We start from the raw sequence: 19,811 nt of genomic DNA, 5'->3' as shown, positions 1-19,811 counted from the left end.
ATATATACACTCTATATATACACTATATATATACACTCTATATATACACTCTATATATACACACTATATATACACACTATATATACACTCTATATATACACACTATATATACACACTATATATACACACTATATATATACACTATATATACACACTATATATATACACTCTATATACACTATATATACACTCTATATATACACACTATATATACACACTATATATACACTCTATATATATACACACTATATATACACTCTATATATATACACACTATATATACACTCTATATATACACACTATATATACACTCTATATATACACTCTATATATACACTCTATATATACACACTATATATACACACTATATATACACTCTATATATACACTCTATATATACACTCTATATATACACACTATATATACACACTATATATACACTCTATATATACACTCTATATATACACTCTATATATACACACTATATATATATACACTCTATATATACACTATATATATACACTCTATATATACACTCTATATATACACACTATATATACACACTATATATACACTCTATATATACACACTATATATACACACTATATATACACACTATATATATACACTCTATATACACTATATATACACTCTATATATACACACTATATATACACACTATATATACACTCTATATATACACACTATATATACACTCTATATATATACACACTATATATACACACTATATATACACTCTATATATATACACACTATATATACACTCTATATATATACACACTATATATACACACTATATATACAATTTGTGGTTTCTAACTACGACCTTACATGAGCGCATCTCTTTTAGCGCGATGAATGAAGACACATGAGGTTACATGAGGTGACGCAAAAGGTAACAAAGTGTCAGACGACAGAACCGATGAGAGGAGGACGGCTGGTGTGACAGGAGATCAGAGGCAATGAGAAGCTACATGAGCTGAGATAAAATGAGAAATTCAGAGATATTGAGCATTTTACATAAAATGTGGTGAACTGAGAAGAATAGAGAAGATGAGGATGAGTTAGAGGAGATGAAACAAGGTACAGAGACATAATAACTTAATAACTAGTACAGAAGGATGTGATTTTATCGAACCGTAACCCAACAGCCATTAAAGCAGCGGTTTGCACCAAAAACTACCGAGTGAACGGAACCGAAGGGAAAGGACACGAAGTTCAACACTGAACATCACCTGATGTCACCTGACATTTAAACAGGCAGCACAACAACCACGCAGACTTCTCTCTGGAGAGCTGTCACTCACACACACACACACACACACACACACACACACACACACACACACTTTCAATAAGTCAGGCCATTTCTAGGAAAACCGAACCAGTAAAAATGAAAGTAAATGTAAATCTGTTGCTTGTTTGCTTATATTGATAAAGATTGATATGAAATATGTTGATAAGATATGCTATAACATCTATAGGGTTATATATACTGAATACACAGTACACATATGTATGTATGTATGTGTACATATGTACTCTGCAGGTTGACTCACAACCAAACACATATTACTCTTCTATATTGTTTAGATGCAGGAATCAATGATTAGAATATCAAATAGATTCTACTTTAGTGTTTAAAAAGATAATGTGTCTTTCATACTTCCACTGGAACTACTTTGAACCACATGCCACCTTCGGACTGACGTAAAGGTTTTACAGCATGTGTATCCCCCCACCCCACCGCGGTCATTCTGCAAACCACGTGACTTCTGGGAAGTCAGGGTGGTCCTCCTCTGGGCCGCCTCCTGCGTGTCCCTTTCAGAGCAGCTATAAGAGGAGGAGCTATAAGAGGAGGAGCTATAAGAGGTGGAGATATAAGAGGTGGAGATATAAGAGGAGGAGATATAAGAGGAGGAGATATAAGAGGTGGAGATATAAGAGGAGGAGATATAAGAGGTGGAGATATAAGAGGAGGAGATATAAGAGGTGGAGGCACAGCGGCACCTCAGAGGATCCACACACTTCTACTGTGAGTACCGATGACTTAAATGACATTAATGGTGATGCTTTATAAATGCTGCGTGTAACCGGTGAACCCTTTAAGCAGCCAATAAGAACACTGAGGAGAGAACCAATATTATTAAAGTAATAAGTAGCAATTATAGACGTTTGGAAGTCCATCTTTTTCATGATGATTTACTCCTTGAAAATATGAGAAACAAAGTATAAGACTATAATCTTATCATACCCTAAAGGGGCTTCTGTATCATGACAAGTCTCCTTCTGACTTGTCTCCTCCTGACACGTGTCCTCCTGACGCGTGTCCTCCTGACATGTCTCACCCTAACATGTCTCCTCCTGACTTGTCTCACCCTAACATGTCTCCTCCTGACACGTCTCCTCCTGACACGTCTCCTCCTAACATGTCTCCTCCTGACATGTCTCCTCCTGACACGTCTCCTCCTAACATGTCTCCTCCTGACATGTCTCCTCCTGACACGTGTCCTCCTGACGCGTGTCCTCCTGACATGTCTCATTCTGATCTTTGTTACGTACTGTGATGAAGGAGACAATGTAGCCACATTAAATGGATCAACAAACCAAGAATAGAGACGGCTTATTGGACAATGAAGGGTTTTGCGGACAGTGTGTTCAGCAGGAGAGTGACATGATGTGCACTGACACTCTGTGTTTGCTCATGGGCAGACGGGGAGATGGAACCGGCAGCCAGCAGAAAGATGGAGGTGGCGGCACTCGGCCGCCCGTTCAGCCTCGGGATGCTTTACGACTGCAGAGAGGACTCACTGGTGCCTGGTAAGGATACACATGTATATGTATGTATATATGTGTACATATGTATGTGTAGCGCCCCCTAGCGGTCCTGCCGATCTTAGTGGAGTGCGCTCCCCGAATTCCTAAACTGTTTCCTATATATGTAATTAATACTTGGTTTCATCAGTCTGCTAACTCTATTATTTAAACATGTTCTACATACCTGTCAAATAGCCCCACACCAGTAAGCTATTTCCATCAATTAGCAAACCAGTTATTTACTGAGATATACCAAGTACACAAGGGAATCATTTTAACCATTTACTTACATACATTACGTTATACATCCACAAGTACACATAATATAACACACAAACCAATTTTTGTTTGACTGCATCCAGTCACTTACCTCAGATTTAGCATTTAACATTTAGCAAACACATACACCAGTATAGCATATCCTAGCATGCTATTAGCACATACACCAGTATAGCATATCCTAGCATGCTATTAGCACATACACCAGTATAGCATATCCTAGCATGCTATTAGCACATACACCAGTATAGCATATCCTAGCATGCTATTAGCACATACACCAGTATAGCATATCCTAGCATGCTATTAGCACATACATCAGTGTAGCATATCCTAGCATGCTATTAGCACATACACCAGTGTAGCATATCCTAGCATGCTATTAGCACATACACCAGTATAGCATATCCTAGCATGCTATTAGCACATACACCAGTATAGCATATCCTAGCATGCTATTAGCACATACACCAGTATAGCATATCCTAGCATGCTATTAGCACATACACCAGTATAGCATATCCTAGCATGCTATTAGCACATACACCAGTATAGCATATCCTAGCATGCTATTAGCACATACACCAGTATAGCATATCCTAGCATGCTATTAGCACATACATCAGTGTAGCATATCCTAGCATGCTATTAGCACATACACCAGTGTAGCATATCCTAGCATGCTATTAGCACATACACCAGTATAGCATATCCTAGCATGCTATTAGCACATACACCAGTATAGCATATCCTAGCATGCTATTAGCACATACATCAGTATAGCATATCCTAGCATGCTATTAGCACATACACCAGTATAGCATATCCTAGCATGCTATTAGCACATACACCAGTATAGCACATCGTTACGGCCGAGCATAAAGACACAGTTGGAGTACTGTGTATGTATTATAGATGAAACCAGCGTTTCCATAGAGCCGGCTAGTGGTCCAGTGGTGCAGCATTTTGTTTTGGATGTAGAACACCCGACAGCGGGGGGGTCATTGCGCGGACATTACGTCGGGGGGCGGGGCTAAAACGGAGGGCGGGGCGACGATAAGGCCGACAGCGGGGGGGCATTAGGGCGGGGGTCTGTGACATGGCGCTAGCTAGCTTTGCACTAGTAATAACAGGACCATACTGCTGACAAGTGGCTAAAACAATCAGAGTGAAAGCGGCCGTGTCTTTAGTTTGCTAGCTAGCCTTTGTGGCTGGTCTTCAGCCTGCTTGGCCGACTCATGCAGGCACCTGCGGCAGTCTAGGCCACAAATTTTGCGGAATTTTCTAGTTCACTTTATACTCTTTCCCCTCACGCTGTTTTATTTCCTCTCTCCATCCTCGAGCCCCCCCGTTTCTCCCCTCCCCCATGACCTCTCACCCTGACGTCTGGAGTTTTATACCTTTTAACTAATAGAATTTTTAATATTTAAGACACGTATGTATATGACCTGTCTGCAGTAGTTTAGCTTCATTACTGCAGAGAGGATTCATTGATCAAGACCCACATGGTGCTTAATGCAAACAAACAACTGAAAATAAACATTATAAAATTAGTCTCAATTGGCTAAAGTGCTTCTTAGACCCGCCGTCTGCGGGAAACCTTGAGATTGGTCCTAGCACAGCTAGAATGCGCATGAAGACAGGACGTGCAGGATATTTTGCATAGATATCAGATACCACAGGGTACATTCCATATTTCAAAAACACAATAATTGATATTTTTTATAGTTTAATATTATCTTTCCGTTTTTTCTTAGCCATCACTGAGTACCAGTCAAAAGGTTGGACACACCTTCTCAATCAATTAAATGAGACGTTCTGTCCATACTTTGGACTGGTACTGTGTGTTAATATTGACTTATTATTACTAACTAATTAGGAATCAGGAATCAGGAAACATTTATTGCCAAAATATGTCAAACATACAAGGAATTTGTCTTGGCGGTTGGTGCGTGACAGTGACAGTGTAACAATAGACAACAAGACAGCAGTGCACAAGTAATAAAATAAAATGAAATGCTAATGCAATGGGTTAGTAGAATAAGGCTATGGGTTAGTATAAAACAAGGGAATAACGTTAAAGTTAAAAAATTTAAATATTTAAAAAGTTAAAAAATATTAAACATAAAGTGCACTAGCGAACAAGTGACAAAGTGACGAGTGAGAAATGACAGTAAGGTGACATGTGCAGTATGAAGGGGAGTGACCGGTGGGATGTCAGAGTCAGTCAGTGGGGGACCGGCTCTGTTGATGAGCCCGACTGCCGACGGGAAGAAACTGTTGGTGTGGCGGGAGGTCTTAGTCCTGATGGACCTCAGCCTCCTGCCAGATGGAAGGGGCACAAACAGGTTTTGTCCGGGGTGAGAGGGGTCGGCTACCATCTTTTTAGCTCGCTTCAGAGACCTGGAAGCGAACAAGTCCTCCAGGGACGGCAGATTGCAGCCGATCACCCTCTCTGCAGAGCGGAGGACACGCTGCAGCCTGCCCTTGTCCTTGGCTGTGGCTGCAGCGTACCAGACGGTGATGGAGGAGCAGAGGATGGACTCCATGATGGCCGTGTAGAAGTGGACCATCATCGTCTTTGGCAGGTTGAATTTCTTCAGCTGCCTCAGGAAGAACAACCTCTGCTGAGCCTTCTTGGTGATGGAGCTGATGTTCAGCTCCCACTTGAGGTCCTGGGTGATGATGGAGACCAGGAAACGGAAGGAATCCACAATAGTGACGGGGGAGTCACACAGGGTGATGGGGGAGGGTGGGGCTCTGTTCCTCCTGAAATCCACAACCATCTCCACTGTCTTTAGAGCGTTGAGCTCCAGGTTGTTGTGGCTGCACCACGACACCAGATGGTCAGACTCCACCTGTAGGCGGACTCGTCCCCACCAGAGATCAGTCCAATGAGGGTGGTGTCATCCGCAAACTTCAGGAGCTTGACGGACTGGTGACTGGAGGTGCAGCTGTTGGTGTACAGGGAGAAGAGCAGAGGGGTCGGTGAGGGACTTCAGGTGGGTCAGGACTAGCTGTTCAAAAGACGTCATGACTACAGAGGTCACGGTGACGGGCCTCTAGTCATCGGACACCGGAGACAGCTGGTCAGCACAATGCTTCAGGGTGTGAGGGGAAACGGAGTCCGGGCCGGCTGCCTTATGGGGATTTTGTCTTTTAAAGAGCCGGTTAACAACTCTCTCCAGAATAGAGAGGGTCGTTGCTGGTGGGGGAGGGGAAGGATATAGATATAGATGAAGAGGCGTGAGCCCCTGATGGGCTGGGGGAGGGAGGGGAGGGGGACTGGGGCAGGTTGGTGGAGCTGTGGGGGATGGGATCAGGACATTATCTTTCGAATCTGCAGTAGGACTCATTCAGCTCGTCTGCAGGCGGAGGTCATTCATGGAGTGGGGGGGGGTTTTGGCTTGTAGTTGGTGAGGTGTTTGTCTCCAAACCGAAGCAGAGTCACTTGCTGAGAACTGTTGTTGGAGTTTCTCAGAGTACAGTTGTTTAGCATCTCTCACCGCCTTGCTAAACCTGTATTTTGCCTCTGAGTACAAGTCTTTGTCCCCACTCCTAAATGCCTGATCCTTCTGCAGGCGTAGTGTTCTGAGTTCCGCTGTGAACCAGGTTTGTCGTTGTTGTAACTCACCCTGGTGCATGATGGTACACAGCTGTCCTCACAGAAGCCGATGTAGGAAGTCACAGCCTCTGTGGACTCATCCAGACTGTCAGTAGCTGAAAACATCCCAGTCTGTGCAGTCAAAGCAGGACCCAAGATCCTCCAGCGCCTCACTGGTTCCCTTCTTGAATTCCCTCACCACAGGTTTGCAGAGCTTCAGTTTCTGCCTGTATGCAGGAATCAGATGGACCATGACGTGGTCAGAGTGTCCCAGTGCAGCACGAGGGACGGCGTGATAAGCCCTGCTTACTGTGGTGTAACAGTGATCCAGCGTGTTCTCCTCTCTGGTGGGCATTTAATAAACTGTCTGTATTTAGGAAGTTCGTGTGTGAGATTTCCTTTGTTAAAGTCCCCGAGGACAATAACTAAAGAGTCCGGGTTGGTCCGCTCCACACGCCGTAATACATGTTAAAACAACGTGCTATATTTCTACTAGTCACACGGTCATTGTTCATATTCAAAAGGAAGGTGTTACTTAAGGTCACATATCCAAAACACAATTTTTTAACTGTAAAGGGAAAACTCATTTCCATGAGACAAAATCCATATTTAACCCAAGATTCCCCTTATTTTCATGTGCCACTCCCCCCCCTTCTGTTTGACAAGTGGAGTAATTCCTCTGCACAGTTCTCCGCTGTATGTCGCGCCTTGTTTTACTTCCAATGCACAAAGCTCTCCATCTTGAGCTACCGCCTTGCTTTCTTGTGTCTAACTGACTGCAGCTAGCGACCGTTTCGTTTCCGGGGTCACTGCGTTAAAATATTTTGTCGCATTAATCTCGATTAAAATGTTTAGTTTGACAACCGTGGTTTTGACTAGTCTGAATATATATGACTAACCTCCTCACTTGTTCTTTGGCAGGCTTGACACTTTGGAACTGTGATGACTTGGGAAAAGATACAAGAGAAAGACAACAAGCAAGCAGTGACTTTGAGATAGTCGCATCTGAATCTATTGCAGATAAATCTGCAGCGCTGAAAGTTGAAGCTTCTCTGAAAGCGAGTTTCCTGTGTGGACTGGTGAAGGTTGGAGGATCGGCCAAATACCTGAATGATCACAAGAAATCCAGACATCAAGCCAGAGTAACACTGAACTACAAAGCCACCACAAAGTTCCAGGAACTGTCCATGGACCATCTTGGAAGAGGAAATGTAAAGTATCCGTACGTCTTTGACAAAGGATTAGCAACCCATGTAGTCACAGGTATTCTTTACGGGGCACAAGCCTTCTTCATCTTTGACCGTGACGTGTCTGAAGATGAGAATCATCAAGACATTCAGGGTGACCTAAAGGTCATGATCGATAAGTTCCCCAGCATTAAGATAGAAGGTGAAGGTTCCCTGAAGATGGAGGAAAAGGACAAAGAGAAAGTTGACAAATTCTCCTGCAAATTCCACGGAGACTTTTCCCTTGAAGAGAACCCTGTGTCCTTCAGTGAGGCAGTAAAAGTCTACCAGAGTCTGCCAAGACTGCTGGGAGCCAACGGAGAGAACGCTGTACCAATGACGGTCTGGCTGCTGCCGCTGGCAGGTTTAGATTCTAATGCTGCTAGACTTGTTCGTCAGATTAGTATACGATTAGTTCAGGAATCCCAAAGCGTCCTCGAGGACTTCAGTGAGCTGGAAATGAGGTGCAATGATGCGTTGAACAACACCACTGCACAGAAGTTCCCACAGATTGGAAAAAAGATCAAAACCTTTAAAGAGATGTGCTCTGAGTCCAGACAGGATCTCCAACAAACTTTGGCAAAGAAACTTCCATCAATCCGAGGAGGAGGAGAAGAGGAAGCTGTGCTCACTGACATCCTGAAGAAAAGACATTCTTCTCCTTTCAACAGCAAAAAGCTCAACGAGTGGATTGAATGTAAAGAGAGAGAAATCCACATGTTGAAGTCTTTCACCAACATCATGAAAAACACAAAGATCGTTACATCTCAAAATGATCTTGATGCAGAAATTCTCAGTTCAGAACATGTGATGTGCTTTGTCTTCACCTCACTAGGAAGTCCTGACTCGTACCTCTCAACGTTATTAAGCTACTTAAGACAAACAGAAGAGAACCCTCAAGATACACACACTCAAGATATAGAGAAGGAACAATGGTTCCTCTCCAACAAAATAGCAGATACATTGAGGCTCAAAGTGAAGCTCTTCAGTGATTTTGCAGTGGCCAACAAGGAGAACAAGAACATTAAGTTCTTGACCTTGGGATTAGAAAATGAGGCACAGAAAGGTTCAAGCATCTACCTTTATAAAGACGGCTTTTCTGTCAGTGAGAACTTTGAGCCTCCTTCAAGGCCTGAAACGTTAACAGTAAGCGACATAAACCACAACAGTGTGACGCTGAAGGTGTCTCCACCCAGATTTGGAGCAGAGAACATCACCTCCTACTCTGTTGAGTACTGTGTCAGTGGAGAAGATGGATGGAAACAGAAGGCAGCATCCAGAGATGAAGAAGTCCCAGTGAGCGGTCTGAGTCCTAACACCGAGTATGTGTTCAAATGCAGAGCGGTGACCTCAGCAGGTGTTGGACCAGCCAATGAAGTCAGTGGTTCCATTAGGACCTTACCCTGCAGCCCTCCTGGGAAACCTCAGGTTGAACCCAATTCTACCGAGGCATCAGTCAGCTGGGAGAAACCTGCTGAGCTCGGACAAGATGTCCTCATTCTGACCTACATGGTGGAGTACGCAGAGACCAAAGACAGGGTGAAAGAGGAAGATCTCCGATGGAACCAAATGATGTCAACGGCTGAAAAGGCCGTCATTTCAGGGCTTCAGGCAGAGACGGAATATGTCGTCAGGGTCCGATGTGATTGCGGTGCAGCCGACAGGAGCAAAGAAAGCGTCACTGTTAAAGTCTGCACAACAAAACGGGAATTTGCACGTCTTGCAGAATACCTTAAACACATTAGTAAGAGATTAACTTCTAAATCTCCTTCAGTCTACAAACTACCTCTGACAGAAGAAGATATGGACATAGACGGATGCCGGTACTATACCTTCGGCAAAGAAAGCATGAGACAAAATCGCACAATAATGCTTCTTGGAGCGACGGGATCAGGAAAGTCTACTCTGATCAATGGGATGATCAACTACCTGGTTGGTGTGGAGTGGAAGGACTCCTTCAGATTTCAGTTGGTTGAAGAGGATCAGTCGAGATCTCAAGCTGAAAGCCAGACCTCTGAAGTCACCGTCTACAAAATCCACCACCAGGAGGGATTTAAAATCCCTTTCTCTCTGACCGTTGTGGACACACCAGGGTTCGGGGATACAAGAGGAATAGTGAGAGACCGCGAGATCACCGAGCAAATCAGGAGGCTTTTCACCTCCGCCAATGGAGTCAGTGAGATTGATGCCGTGTGCTTCGTGACTCAGGCCTCTCTTGCGCGACTAACCGCGACCCAGCGTTACGTCTTTGATTCCGTGCTGGCCATCTTTGGTAAAGACGTGGCAGAGAACATCGAGATGCTGGTGACCTTTGCAGATGGCAAGCAGCCGCCGGTCCTTGAGGCGATTAGCCACTCTGGGGTCCCATGTCCTAAGAACGAGATGGGATTTCCGGTTCACTTCAAGTTCAACAACTCGGCCTTGTTTGCAGACAAGAAGAGCAGCCTCGATCTGGATGGTGATGATGGGGACGATGATTTTGACCAAATGTTTTGGAACATGGGCGCCAAAAGCATGGAGAGGTTCTTCTTGGCTTTAAATAACATGACAACCAAAAGCCTGCTGATGACCAAAGAGGTTCTCAGAGAACGGAAGTGCCTCGAAACCGCCGTTGAAGGTTTGCAACCGCAAGTTAAAGCTGGATTGGCAAAACTGGAAGAAATCAAGTCGACGAAAGAAAAGATTAAAGAGCACGAAACAGTGATGACTTCAAATGAGAACTTTGAGATTGAGGTGGAGGTTATTAAGCCGGTCAAAAGAGTGCTCACACAGAAAGGAGAGTTCATTACCAACTGCCAGAAGTGTTCGATAACGTGCCACTACCCGTGCGCGATAGCTGACGACAGTCTCAAGCATCGGTGTGCATCGATGGGTCAGTCTGGGATGTGTACCGTCTGCCCGGGGAGATGCGTCTGGAGCTTGCACTTCAACCAGACGTACAGCTGGGACTACGTCAAAGTGACAGAGAAGCAGACGCTGCACGAGTTGAAGGTGAAGTATAAAAGAGCGACGGAGGAGAAGATGACTGTGCAGGACCTGATCGAGAGGCAGGAGGAAGAGATCGCTCAGCTCCAGGACATGATAGTGTCCCTCATGGACCAGTCCTCTCAGTCCATAACCCGCCTGCAGGAGATTGCCCTGAGGCCCAACCCGCTGACCACTCCGGAGTACATCGACATGCTGATCGAGGGGGAGCGGTCCGAGGCCAAGCCGGGGCACCGGGCTCGAATCCAGTCTTTGATGGCGATGAAGGACAAAGCCCACATCATCTCCAAGGTGTCCAAACGACAGAAACTCAGCAGGACGGAGGAGGAGCTGCACAGAGAGAACGAGGAGAGGAAAGAGAAAAAGGGTTGGGTCGAGAAAGTGACAAATTTCTTTGGTCTTTAGGTAAAAACGTGACGTGGTGTGGTCGCCATGACGACCTCATGAAAAATAAATCAGAAATCAGAGTACGGATGAGCCATCAAATGGTCATTTGGAAGTGATTGCATTGGTCATTTCCCAATTTCATTTTATTGTTGAGATGGCTAACATAAGCTAGCTAGCCAGTTAGCATGCAACTTTTTTTGTACTTGCGAAGATGCCGACATCAAACGCTGAATTTTTCTTCTTTTTTACGTAATTGAATTGTTAGTTTGCTGCTTTTTCAGTTAAAGCTGCTAACGGTGATGTTCTGATTAGTTGAGCTTCAGTGCCTCATTCAATTAACAATAAGGATTTTAATAAGAATGAATGAAGGAATGAAAACCAACCCTCATAAAATAAATGCGTTGAAAATAACTTTTTGCATCGATTTTGGACCCATGACGCACTTTTTTTGTCTTTAAAGCTTCTTGTAGCCAAATTGTTCTTTAATTTCTAGAAAATACATAAATAATTTAAATGTTGAGGTATTGTAGTAAATATGCTCATTTATACTGAAATATAATTACAATGCAATGACGTGATAATAAATGAGACGAAGCCTTTCTTCATGTCTCATTGGTGTTTGTATCTGTTTAGCTCCTCCCATCAAACATCCAGGTTTCTACCTGAGTTAAACTTTAAACGCTGTTTAGTGGAAGGTGAGAAGTTTAGTTTTTAAACCTCATTATGTAATGTTGTCATATGTGTTAAGTTTAGTGTCTCTGAAATTACTTTCATATATATAAGTGTTTACTTCAGAAGTTGATACAATTACATTAAAAGTACATGAGTAATATTTGTATGCTGTTTTCATAACAATATGCTTGTAGAAGATCAAGACTGTTTCATTACAGACGTAAATAAAATGTAATTAAACAAAGTTCTGATTTCAGCTTCTTTAATCCGTGAAAAAACAAAAACTGTAACATCACTTTCTTCTTTTCAACATGAGCATAAAACCAAAGTCACATCTCAGGAGCCATCCCATAATAAGAGGTGAACACGATTCATTAATGAGGAAACAAACATTCCATCTTTGAGGATTTTTGGTGCTCTGAAAATAAAATGTTTCAGAGTTTTAAGCGTTTTGTTTAAAAAGTGATAATAAGACAAAAACATGGAAAAAAGTGATTTTATCGCGGTTTAACTTTTACGTTTGTTCTTGAAGTGAATTTGACACAAAATAAATGATTATTAAACCATATTCACATTTATATCCTTATGTTTCTAAATCATAAAACACGTTTAGTCCGTGTTCCCTTTTCAATAAAAACACTGAATGGTTCCTGTTGCATTGTGGGACGTCTTCGTGGTTGAAGGTCCCTTCGTAACACATTTAACATTTAGTTTGAGACAAAACATCAAAGAACAACTTCGTCCTGTTGGGGGGTTTGTAGTAACAGACTCACCACTTACAATAGTGTGTATAATAATGTACAATAGTGTGTATAATAATGTACAATAGTGTACATTATTATACACATAGTATTGTACACTTTTATACAGTGAGGTTTGCGTCTCGACTTTTACTTCTTTTTGTAGATTCTTTTTAAGGCATAAAACAAAACAGCATCAGAAGGAAACTTGAACATCCGATAAATGAGAAGAGAAACAGAACAGAAATATATAAAGACTAAAACCAACGGGTCCCTTTTAGACGCCATCATTTGTTCTCATTTCCAGCCTTTGGCTTCTTTTCCTCCTCCAGTTGGCTACAAATGTCAGAGGTCAAAGGTCGCCCTTGCTAGAACTTGCTCGTGGTGAAGCGGATTTTATTTTTAAACGCTGTGATCAGACAGGAAGACATTAAGTTACTGATGGAAAACGATCCTCAGCTGCGTTAGCGGTGCTCTGTAGCTAACGGGATGCTAACGGGAAAGGAGACGCAAGCAAAATGCCCTCCGGCACGTTTCGAATGGAGACGGCGGGTTCCTCTCGCTGAGGCTTTAACGAGGAGGAAGATCTGCTTCTGGTTCCTCATCGCGTTCCAAAAGCACCTTTCTTCACACGCTGCTCTCCAAGCGATGCATTCAGGGGATGTCAGACATTGCAGGTTTATAATGACATCGCTCTGCTCTTAGTCTCCGCCTCCTGTCACGCCTCGACAGGAGGCGACTCGATAATGACCTCAAGCCCTCTTATTAGCATTTTAAGTCTATTCCTTATATCTAACAATTCAAGTCGGTACTTTTTAAATAAGACGGTGGCCGGACGGCTTTCCATTGAACACCGAGCCCCTTCGACCCCAATCAAGAGAATTATCACAAAATCAGCAGATGGAATGTCGAAAAAATAAATAATCAAATGATTGAAAACAAAAGCTTTTGTGCTGCTTTCAGGTCTGAATTAATCTGTGGGAAATACGAACCACTGACAGGCAACGAAGAAATGAGCCTTTGGAGTAACATTGTCGGAGGTTTTTTACTAAAGTACTTTAACGCGTCGCCGCGGTAACGTCATACGTCACATGTCTGTTTGACCCGATGGAGCTTCAGACCGCGGGGGGAACAAACAGGCGGGGGGGGGGGGGGGGGGGGGTCTCCTTCAGTAGCCCAGGTTCAGCTGGATCTTGTGCTCAAAGATGGCGATCAGCAGCATGATGCAGAAGCCCAGCAGGATGCCGGCGTTCTGCAGCAGGAAGAAGCCGCAGTGGCTGAAGCCGTGGTCGCCGGCGTCGTTGTGCAGCATCTCGGGCACCTGGGGGAGGAAAGAGGAGGTCTGTGATTGGTCCGCTTACCGCCATCTGGACACGACGAGGGGCGACGCCGTGCACAGCGCGTGTCCCCGTGTGATGATTGTGACCACAAGAGGTCAGACTGACCAAACAGACGGGAGCTCGGCTTTAAGAACACGCCGTGCTCCGCTGTGTGTGTGTGTGTGTGTGTGTGTGTGTGTGAAGAGGCCAGCTGGTGCTGAAGGCTGCTGCTCTGTTGAGTGAACAGACGCTGCTGACTCAGCGGCTCTTTGTTCAGGTTAATGAACTACGTCTGCACTCGTGAAGGTGGATTTATCGCGTCCCCTCGTCTCATCTCAACGGGGTTTATTCAGGTTTCTCACCAAAAACTGTAACAATTGAACACTCGTTTCTACTGAATAGCCTGAACGCATCACAACTCTGGAGCCCCATTAGCATTGGCTAGCTAACAGCTAACCAGCTCTGCTCCTGATGAGGGTTTCACCACAGACTTGTGGGAAGTTAGTAAGCACTTAACCAGGTGAGTCTGCACATGCTCAGTGGAGACATGTGGTGGTGTTGTTGTTGTTGTTGTTCCGGTGAAGCGTAAAGGGGCCGGTGAGTGTTGTTGACTCACCATGTCCACCAGAGCCACGTACATGAAGAGCCCAGCCGTGAGGGCGAATATCCACATGCAGACGTTCTCTGCGTAGTGTCCGATCAGGATGCCGATCACCACGCCCAGGTAGGCCGTCATGGCCGACAGCACGTTGTAGAGGATGGCCTGGCGCACCGTCATGCCGGCCTTCAGCAGCACCGCAAAGTCACCTGGGAGGGTTGGGGAATCGGGCACAAGTGAGACTCCATGGGGCCGAATCACGTTAAGGACACGCGCCACCCGTGTAGATGAACATATGAAAGAGGTAGAAGGTCTCACCCAACTCGTGAGGAAGCTCGTGGCAGAAAACAGCCACAGAGGTGCTGAGGCCGCTGGACAGACCCTCGGTGAAGGCAGCTCCTGTGGAGCAGACCCCCGTCATCACACCATCACACCATACTATCCTACTTCATGTGGCCCTGCTGTGTCTGGGACGTCCCAGATGTGCCAGATGTTATTATCTTGAGGGAAATGATGGTGCTCGAGTTGTAACCACGAGAACAAATGGCTTACAAAGCGTCCAGAGTTTGTATTTTAAAGCAAGCGGACGACATGAAGTAACGGCCACGACGGCCCCCCCACCCCCCCCCCGCCCAAACCCGTCCCGGAGGTGCAGCACTCACCGATCGCAAGGCCGTCGCTGAAGTTGTGCAGCCCGTCCCCCATGATGACCATCCAGGCGAGCGTGGCCACGCCGGCCTGCTGGAAGTGCTCCTCGGAGTAGGAGTGGGAGTGGCTGTGCGGGTGGTGGTTCTGGGAGTGGTGGTGGTGCAGGATGTGGTGGTAGTCGTGGTGGTGGTGGTGCATGCTGTCGGCCGGGCCCACCGTGTCGTGGAAGTGGGAGTGGCATTTGTTCTCGCAGTCCTCGGCGGTGTAGGCGGCGCCCCCCTCCGCGCCAACGTAACCCTGCGGCGAGACGACGGACACCTGCGGCGCCAACATGGACTGCTCCTCCTCCGACACGCCGCCGCCGCCGGGGCGCTCGCCAAATATGCCGGCGCCGTTGGTCTCCACGTCTGGACGGAAACAAAACAATCAGAACGTGAGAAATCTCGTAAATCGTTACAACACAACGGACTTCTTTATATGTGATGCTTCTGTTATTTCCATTAGTACCTCTAAAGGACAATTAATAGTAATTATATATATATATATACACACACACACACTTTTTTTTCTTTATTTTTACAGAATCTGGTGAAAGTAAGCAGCTTATTTGAGGAGAGAGTTTTAAGATATTTAATAAAATATCTTTTCAAGCTTTGTTCCTGAAGGAAGCATCGATCAGTTCGAGGACCGTTGGAAAGATGAAAACATAAATCCATAGTTTTTTTACAGCGTGTGATTGTGGAGATTCTCAGCCGAGCTCATGGCTCCGTGTTCCTCGTCTCACCTTCACTTGGCTTCAGGTCGCTCTCCTCCAGAGCGAGCTGCTTCTCCGGATCCGCTTTGTCCTTCTGGATCTGTTTGGAGACAAACTTCACACATCCTGACGTGGCTCCTAAACCTGGTTCCTCGGTGTCGAAATGACCTCTGACCTTCTGCTTCTTGTCCTTGTACATCTTCCCCAGCGTCAGGAAGTGCTCGATGAGAAACATGACGTAGACGCCGCTCAGCGCCGTCAGCCCTTTCCACATGGCGTCCAGGTTCTCCTCCGGCTCCTCGTGGAGGTGACCTCCGCCCGCCTCCATCCCAGAGCCCCCATGATGGTGATGGTGGCCCCCCAGGGACTGAAGCGCGGAGAGGAACATACAAATCATGACGTCGTAGGGTTTACTCCCCCCCACCTGTGATGAAGAGGAAGCGGACTCACGTGGGGGATGAGATGAAGGAAGGCGTCTCCGCTCAGCGTCCCGACCGCCAGCGCCACCAGGAAGCTGAGGAGGAACTTGAAGAAGACCCTGTTTATGAGCGGGATGAGGACCACGCCGGCGAGCGACAGCAGGCTGATGACCGTGATGGACAGGAACCCGCCGACCCACGCTGCAACGCACAAATCAAACGCACCCCGACTGAGACTCCTCCGGCAGGAAACGACGCAAGAACCCTCCAATCGCAGAGCGGGGCTTCCGCCGGCTCACCTATGGTGATGTTTTTGACTCCGCCTCCACCGGAGTGCTCGCCGTGGTCCGAGTGGTTACCGTGGTGACCGTGGTCTGAAACGGAGGAGATCACAGTCAATCACACCTCTCTTGGTGTGGTGTTGGACACGGGGACACCAGGAGGACACGGGGGGGACCAGCAGATACCACAGTCTCCCTACTCAAACAAAGCGCCGGTACCTCTGGGGGGGTCGGCGGCGCGGTGCACGACGCACGCCCCGCCGTCGATCTGTCGGAGGAGGGCGGGGCACAGGAAGCTGAAGTCGGCGAGCGTCACCCCCCCCTCCCGGGACATCCCGTGTGACCAGAGGATGCCCGAGGCGTTCTGACACTGGAGACAAAAGACAACAAGGACTGAGGAGACGGCGAGTGGACACTTTCTAGATGGGGGTCTTAATCACCTGCAAACTCATATCTATCAACTACAAGTACCTCCACACCGCCCACGCTCTGGTTCACGCGCCGCCCCCCGCTGACTGCGCTGCCCTCTCGTCTCTCCTCGGCTACGTCCAATCTCGCCATCAGCTGGGCGCCGTACGGCGCCGTGGCTCCGCCCTCCTGCGCGGCCCTCTCAGGGTGCCGGCTGTGCCGACTGTCCTGGTCTTTGAGGACCTCTGAGGTCTTTGGGAGCTTCCCCCGTGGTGAAGGTTCAGCATGTTTCTGGGGGTGCGAGTCGTGGTGGTGGTGGTGGTGGTGGTGGTGGTGATGGTGATGATGGCGGCGGCCCGGTTGCTCGTGATGTTGCACCGTAACGGTCCGGATGCGATCCAAGCCCACGTTCTGTAGGAGACGCTTCAGACCGGCCAGAGAGATGGTTCCGTTTTCTCCGTATCTGTGGAGACGAGAATCATCGGCTGTGAACAGAATCCCTCCAGCACCTCGATTCCAAAAAGGGCAATAATTCAATATTTAAAAAATAAAAATCTCCAAAAACGTGTTTTTGTATCAGTTGTAAAACGAATCCTTAAAGAAATGGTTCACTGAACGTTGGTGGAATCCGAGCTGGAAGTTTTCCCTTTCGCTGATTTGATGGTTCAGCTTCTGACCCCTGAGCTCACCTGTTGAACAGAGCCTCCAGGTGTTTCCTCTGGCTCTGCTCCGCCAGCTGGGAGTCCATCACCGAGGACAGCGAACGCACCGCAAGGTCCGTCTCCAGCAGCCCGGCGTCCGAGCTGGAAGTCCCGCCTCCGCCGGACAGAGCGACGGCGACGAGCAGCAGCATCGTCAACATCGTCCCTGGAAGAAGAATCCGTTTAGGATATTTTCATAAAAAACACCACATTGATACTAAATGTACAAATATTTGGGGCTTGAAGCAGTTTGCCTTCCCCAAATAATAACTGCTTTTCTCCGTTTTATATCAAAGTAAACAGACTTCATCGACAAAACGCAGAGCAAAAACAACAATAACTTACATTTGGAATAAATCGTGAGATGAATGCAGCACTTTTACTAGCAATGGAGTATTTGTACACCGTTGTACTCCAGTAAAATAACGCGGTACTTCCCTCCCCTTTAGTCAATTTAGGAAGGAATTAAATATCAGCAAAACATCGATCTCAGAATTCTAGATTACTGCAGTAATACAGATAACAACGCTTGGATTATGACCTAGATTAGAAGAAAATAAAACAAGTATAACGTGTAGAAGTTTAACTTTAACTAGATCGTGTCAAAGAAAATACCTTTCATCAAGTACACGTTGGAGGTACTTGTAACTATATGTACTGTGTACAGTACTCCACCACGTGGCGTGAGCCGGTACTTTTACTCACCGACCTGACAGCTGGAGGCAGATTAGAGCCACAATGTGCACTTACTATAAAGCACATTTAACCGCGTATTGAAGGTCGTTTGACACGTGATCAAAGACTCGCCGGTTACGTTGTTTCGATGACGTCATCGTAACGGCAGCATTACTCGCTACACGTAGAACCCGCCCGGTTCTGGTCTGGCGGAAGCGCGGCTCCTAAATGACTAATGGAAGGTTCCCGGAGAGAGTCCCGTCCTGTGGGGGCCGAGAGGCTCCTCCCGGGGGGGTAACTTAGGCAACCGAGTCCGGCTCAACGCGCTAGCTAGCTAGCTCACTAGCTAACTAACCAGCTAGCTAGCTTAACGGAGCCACCAGCGCGGCGCTGCTAACCACCAAAGCGCGACCGCGTCCGGCGCGTGAGGCCCGGGAACAACTCGCGCCGGGTCCTCGCCGCCCCGGTGCGTTAGCCCGGCTCGCTCCGCTGCTAGCCGGCCCGCAGGAAGGGCCCGGACGTTAATCCGACAAGATCACGTCATAACGAAACGAACGCGAGCACTTGTCCCGCGGCCCGAGTGAGATCTGCAGACGGAGAAACAACATAAACAGAAACACGTTGGCGCTGCGGGGCCGTGTGCACAAAAGGAGATGGCGAACCCGGAAGCGCGGACCGGGACACAAAACCACAACAGCGACAAACCGCGGCGCTTTAACGCGTGGACACGACTCACGGTTGACGTAGCGGGGTGTGTTTTACTATCCGTTGATGGGAGAACGGTTCCCGGTAACCTGCGGCCCGGTTAATGAATGGATGGAGACCGTGTGTGCCTCCTTCACGGGCCGCCGGAAATATGAGAAGCAAACCAAAGACAGACAGAGAGAGAAAGAGAGATGAGAGAGCGAGGAGAGGAGAGAGAGAGAGAGAGAGAGAGAGAGAGAGAGAGAGGAGAGGAGAGAGAGAGAGCGCGAGGAGAGGAGAGGAGAGAGACCACCTCCTCAGGTGGAAAAATAACTATTCTCTTCTCCTCTTCTACCGTGAAGGTACTAGTGAAAAATACTGCATTTAAACATTTACCTAAATAAAGGTATTCAGGTCCTATCGGTTAAATAAAGTTAACGTAAAATACTTGATGCAGTGCAGTAAAATATGGTGTGCATAATGTGCATGTTGCATTTTCTTACTGCTGTGGATACTATTAACTCATTAAAGCTTAAAAAACAACAACTCTGCAGCAGTAGAACAAGACGTTTTACTCTACAAGCGTACTTTCC

The 19,811-nt window shown here is 46.5% G+C and overlaps 2 protein-coding genes across 7 annotated transcripts; one reads left to right on the top strand and one right to left on the bottom strand.

Annotated features, from left to right (window-relative positions):
* Nucleotides 1-1,924: 1,924 nt before the first annotated feature.
* LOC120815821 (uncharacterized) lies at nt 1,925-12,235 on the top strand. Its single transcript, XM_040170822.2, has 3 exons — nt 1,925-2,056; nt 2,734-2,841; nt 7,643-12,235. The coding sequence occupies exons 2-3, from the start codon at nt 2,742-2,744 to the stop codon at nt 11,335-11,337; spliced, it is 3,795 nt and encodes a 1,264-aa protein (XP_040026756.2). The 5' UTR covers nt 1,925-2,056; nt 2,734-2,741; the 3' UTR covers nt 11,338-12,235.
* Nucleotide 12,236: 1 nt separating this feature from the next.
* On the bottom strand, nt 12,237-19,587 carry slc39a6 (solute carrier family 39 member 6). 6 transcript variants are annotated; one of them, XM_078099975.1, is made up of 13 exons: nt 18,610-19,177; nt 18,205-18,302; nt 17,848-18,025; nt 17,222-17,621; nt 16,970-17,120; nt 16,769-16,843; nt 16,501-16,670; nt 16,226-16,417; nt 16,081-16,150; nt 15,311-15,703; nt 14,967-15,047; nt 14,667-14,857; nt 12,237-14,052 (listed from the first exon to the last, which is right to left on the bottom strand). In XM_078099975.1, exons 3-13 carry the CDS (start codon nt 18,018-18,020, stop codon nt 13,900-13,902), a joined length of 2,049 nt encoding a protein of 682 aa, XP_077956101.1. In that variant the 5' UTR covers nt 18,021-18,025; nt 18,205-18,302; nt 18,610-19,177; the 3' UTR covers nt 12,237-13,899. The 6 variants fall into 6 exon arrangements, with proteins under 6 accessions (XP_077956101.1, XP_077956099.1, XP_077956097.1 ...); XM_078099973.1 differs by having other exon boundaries at nt 18,565-19,157; XM_078099971.1 differs by lacking the exons at nt 18,205-18,302; nt 18,610-19,177 and adding an exon at nt 19,271-19,587.
* Nucleotides 19,588-19,811: the final 224 nt, after the last annotated feature.

Source organism: Gasterosteus aculeatus, chromosome 3, assembly GCF_964276395.1.
Source record: "Gasterosteus aculeatus chromosome 3, fGasAcu3.hap1.1, whole genome shotgun sequence".
NCBI lineage: Eukaryota > Metazoa > Chordata > Actinopteri > Perciformes > Gasterosteidae > Gasterosteus > Gasterosteus aculeatus.
The sequence above is the reverse complement of the archived record's forward strand: the minus strand, read 5'-3'. Positions and strand labels throughout refer to the sequence as shown.

Excerpts from the sequence above, each read along its gene's own strand:
- LOC120815821 (XM_040170822.2), top strand. The coding sequence starts at position 2,742 with ATGGAACCGGCAGCCAGCAGAAAGATGGAGGTGGCGGCACTCGGCCGC. Across the intron at positions 2,842-7,642 it reads AGAGGACTCACTGGTGCCTG|GCTTGACACTTTGGAACTGT; the intron begins GTAAGGATACAC and ends GTTCTTTGGCAG.
- slc39a6 (XM_078099971.1), bottom strand. The coding sequence starts at position 18,020 with ATGTTGACGATGCTGCTGCTCGTCGCCGTCGCTCTGTCCGGCGGAGGC. Across the intron at positions 17,622-17,847 it reads CTGGAGGCTCTGTTCAACAG|ATACGGAGAAAACGGAACCA; the intron begins GTGAGCTCAGGG and ends TCGTCTCCACAG. Across the intron at positions 14,053-14,666 it reads ACGTGGCTCTGGTGGACATG|GTGCCCGAGATGCTGCACAA; the intron begins GTGAGTCAACAA and ends TTCCTCCCCCAG.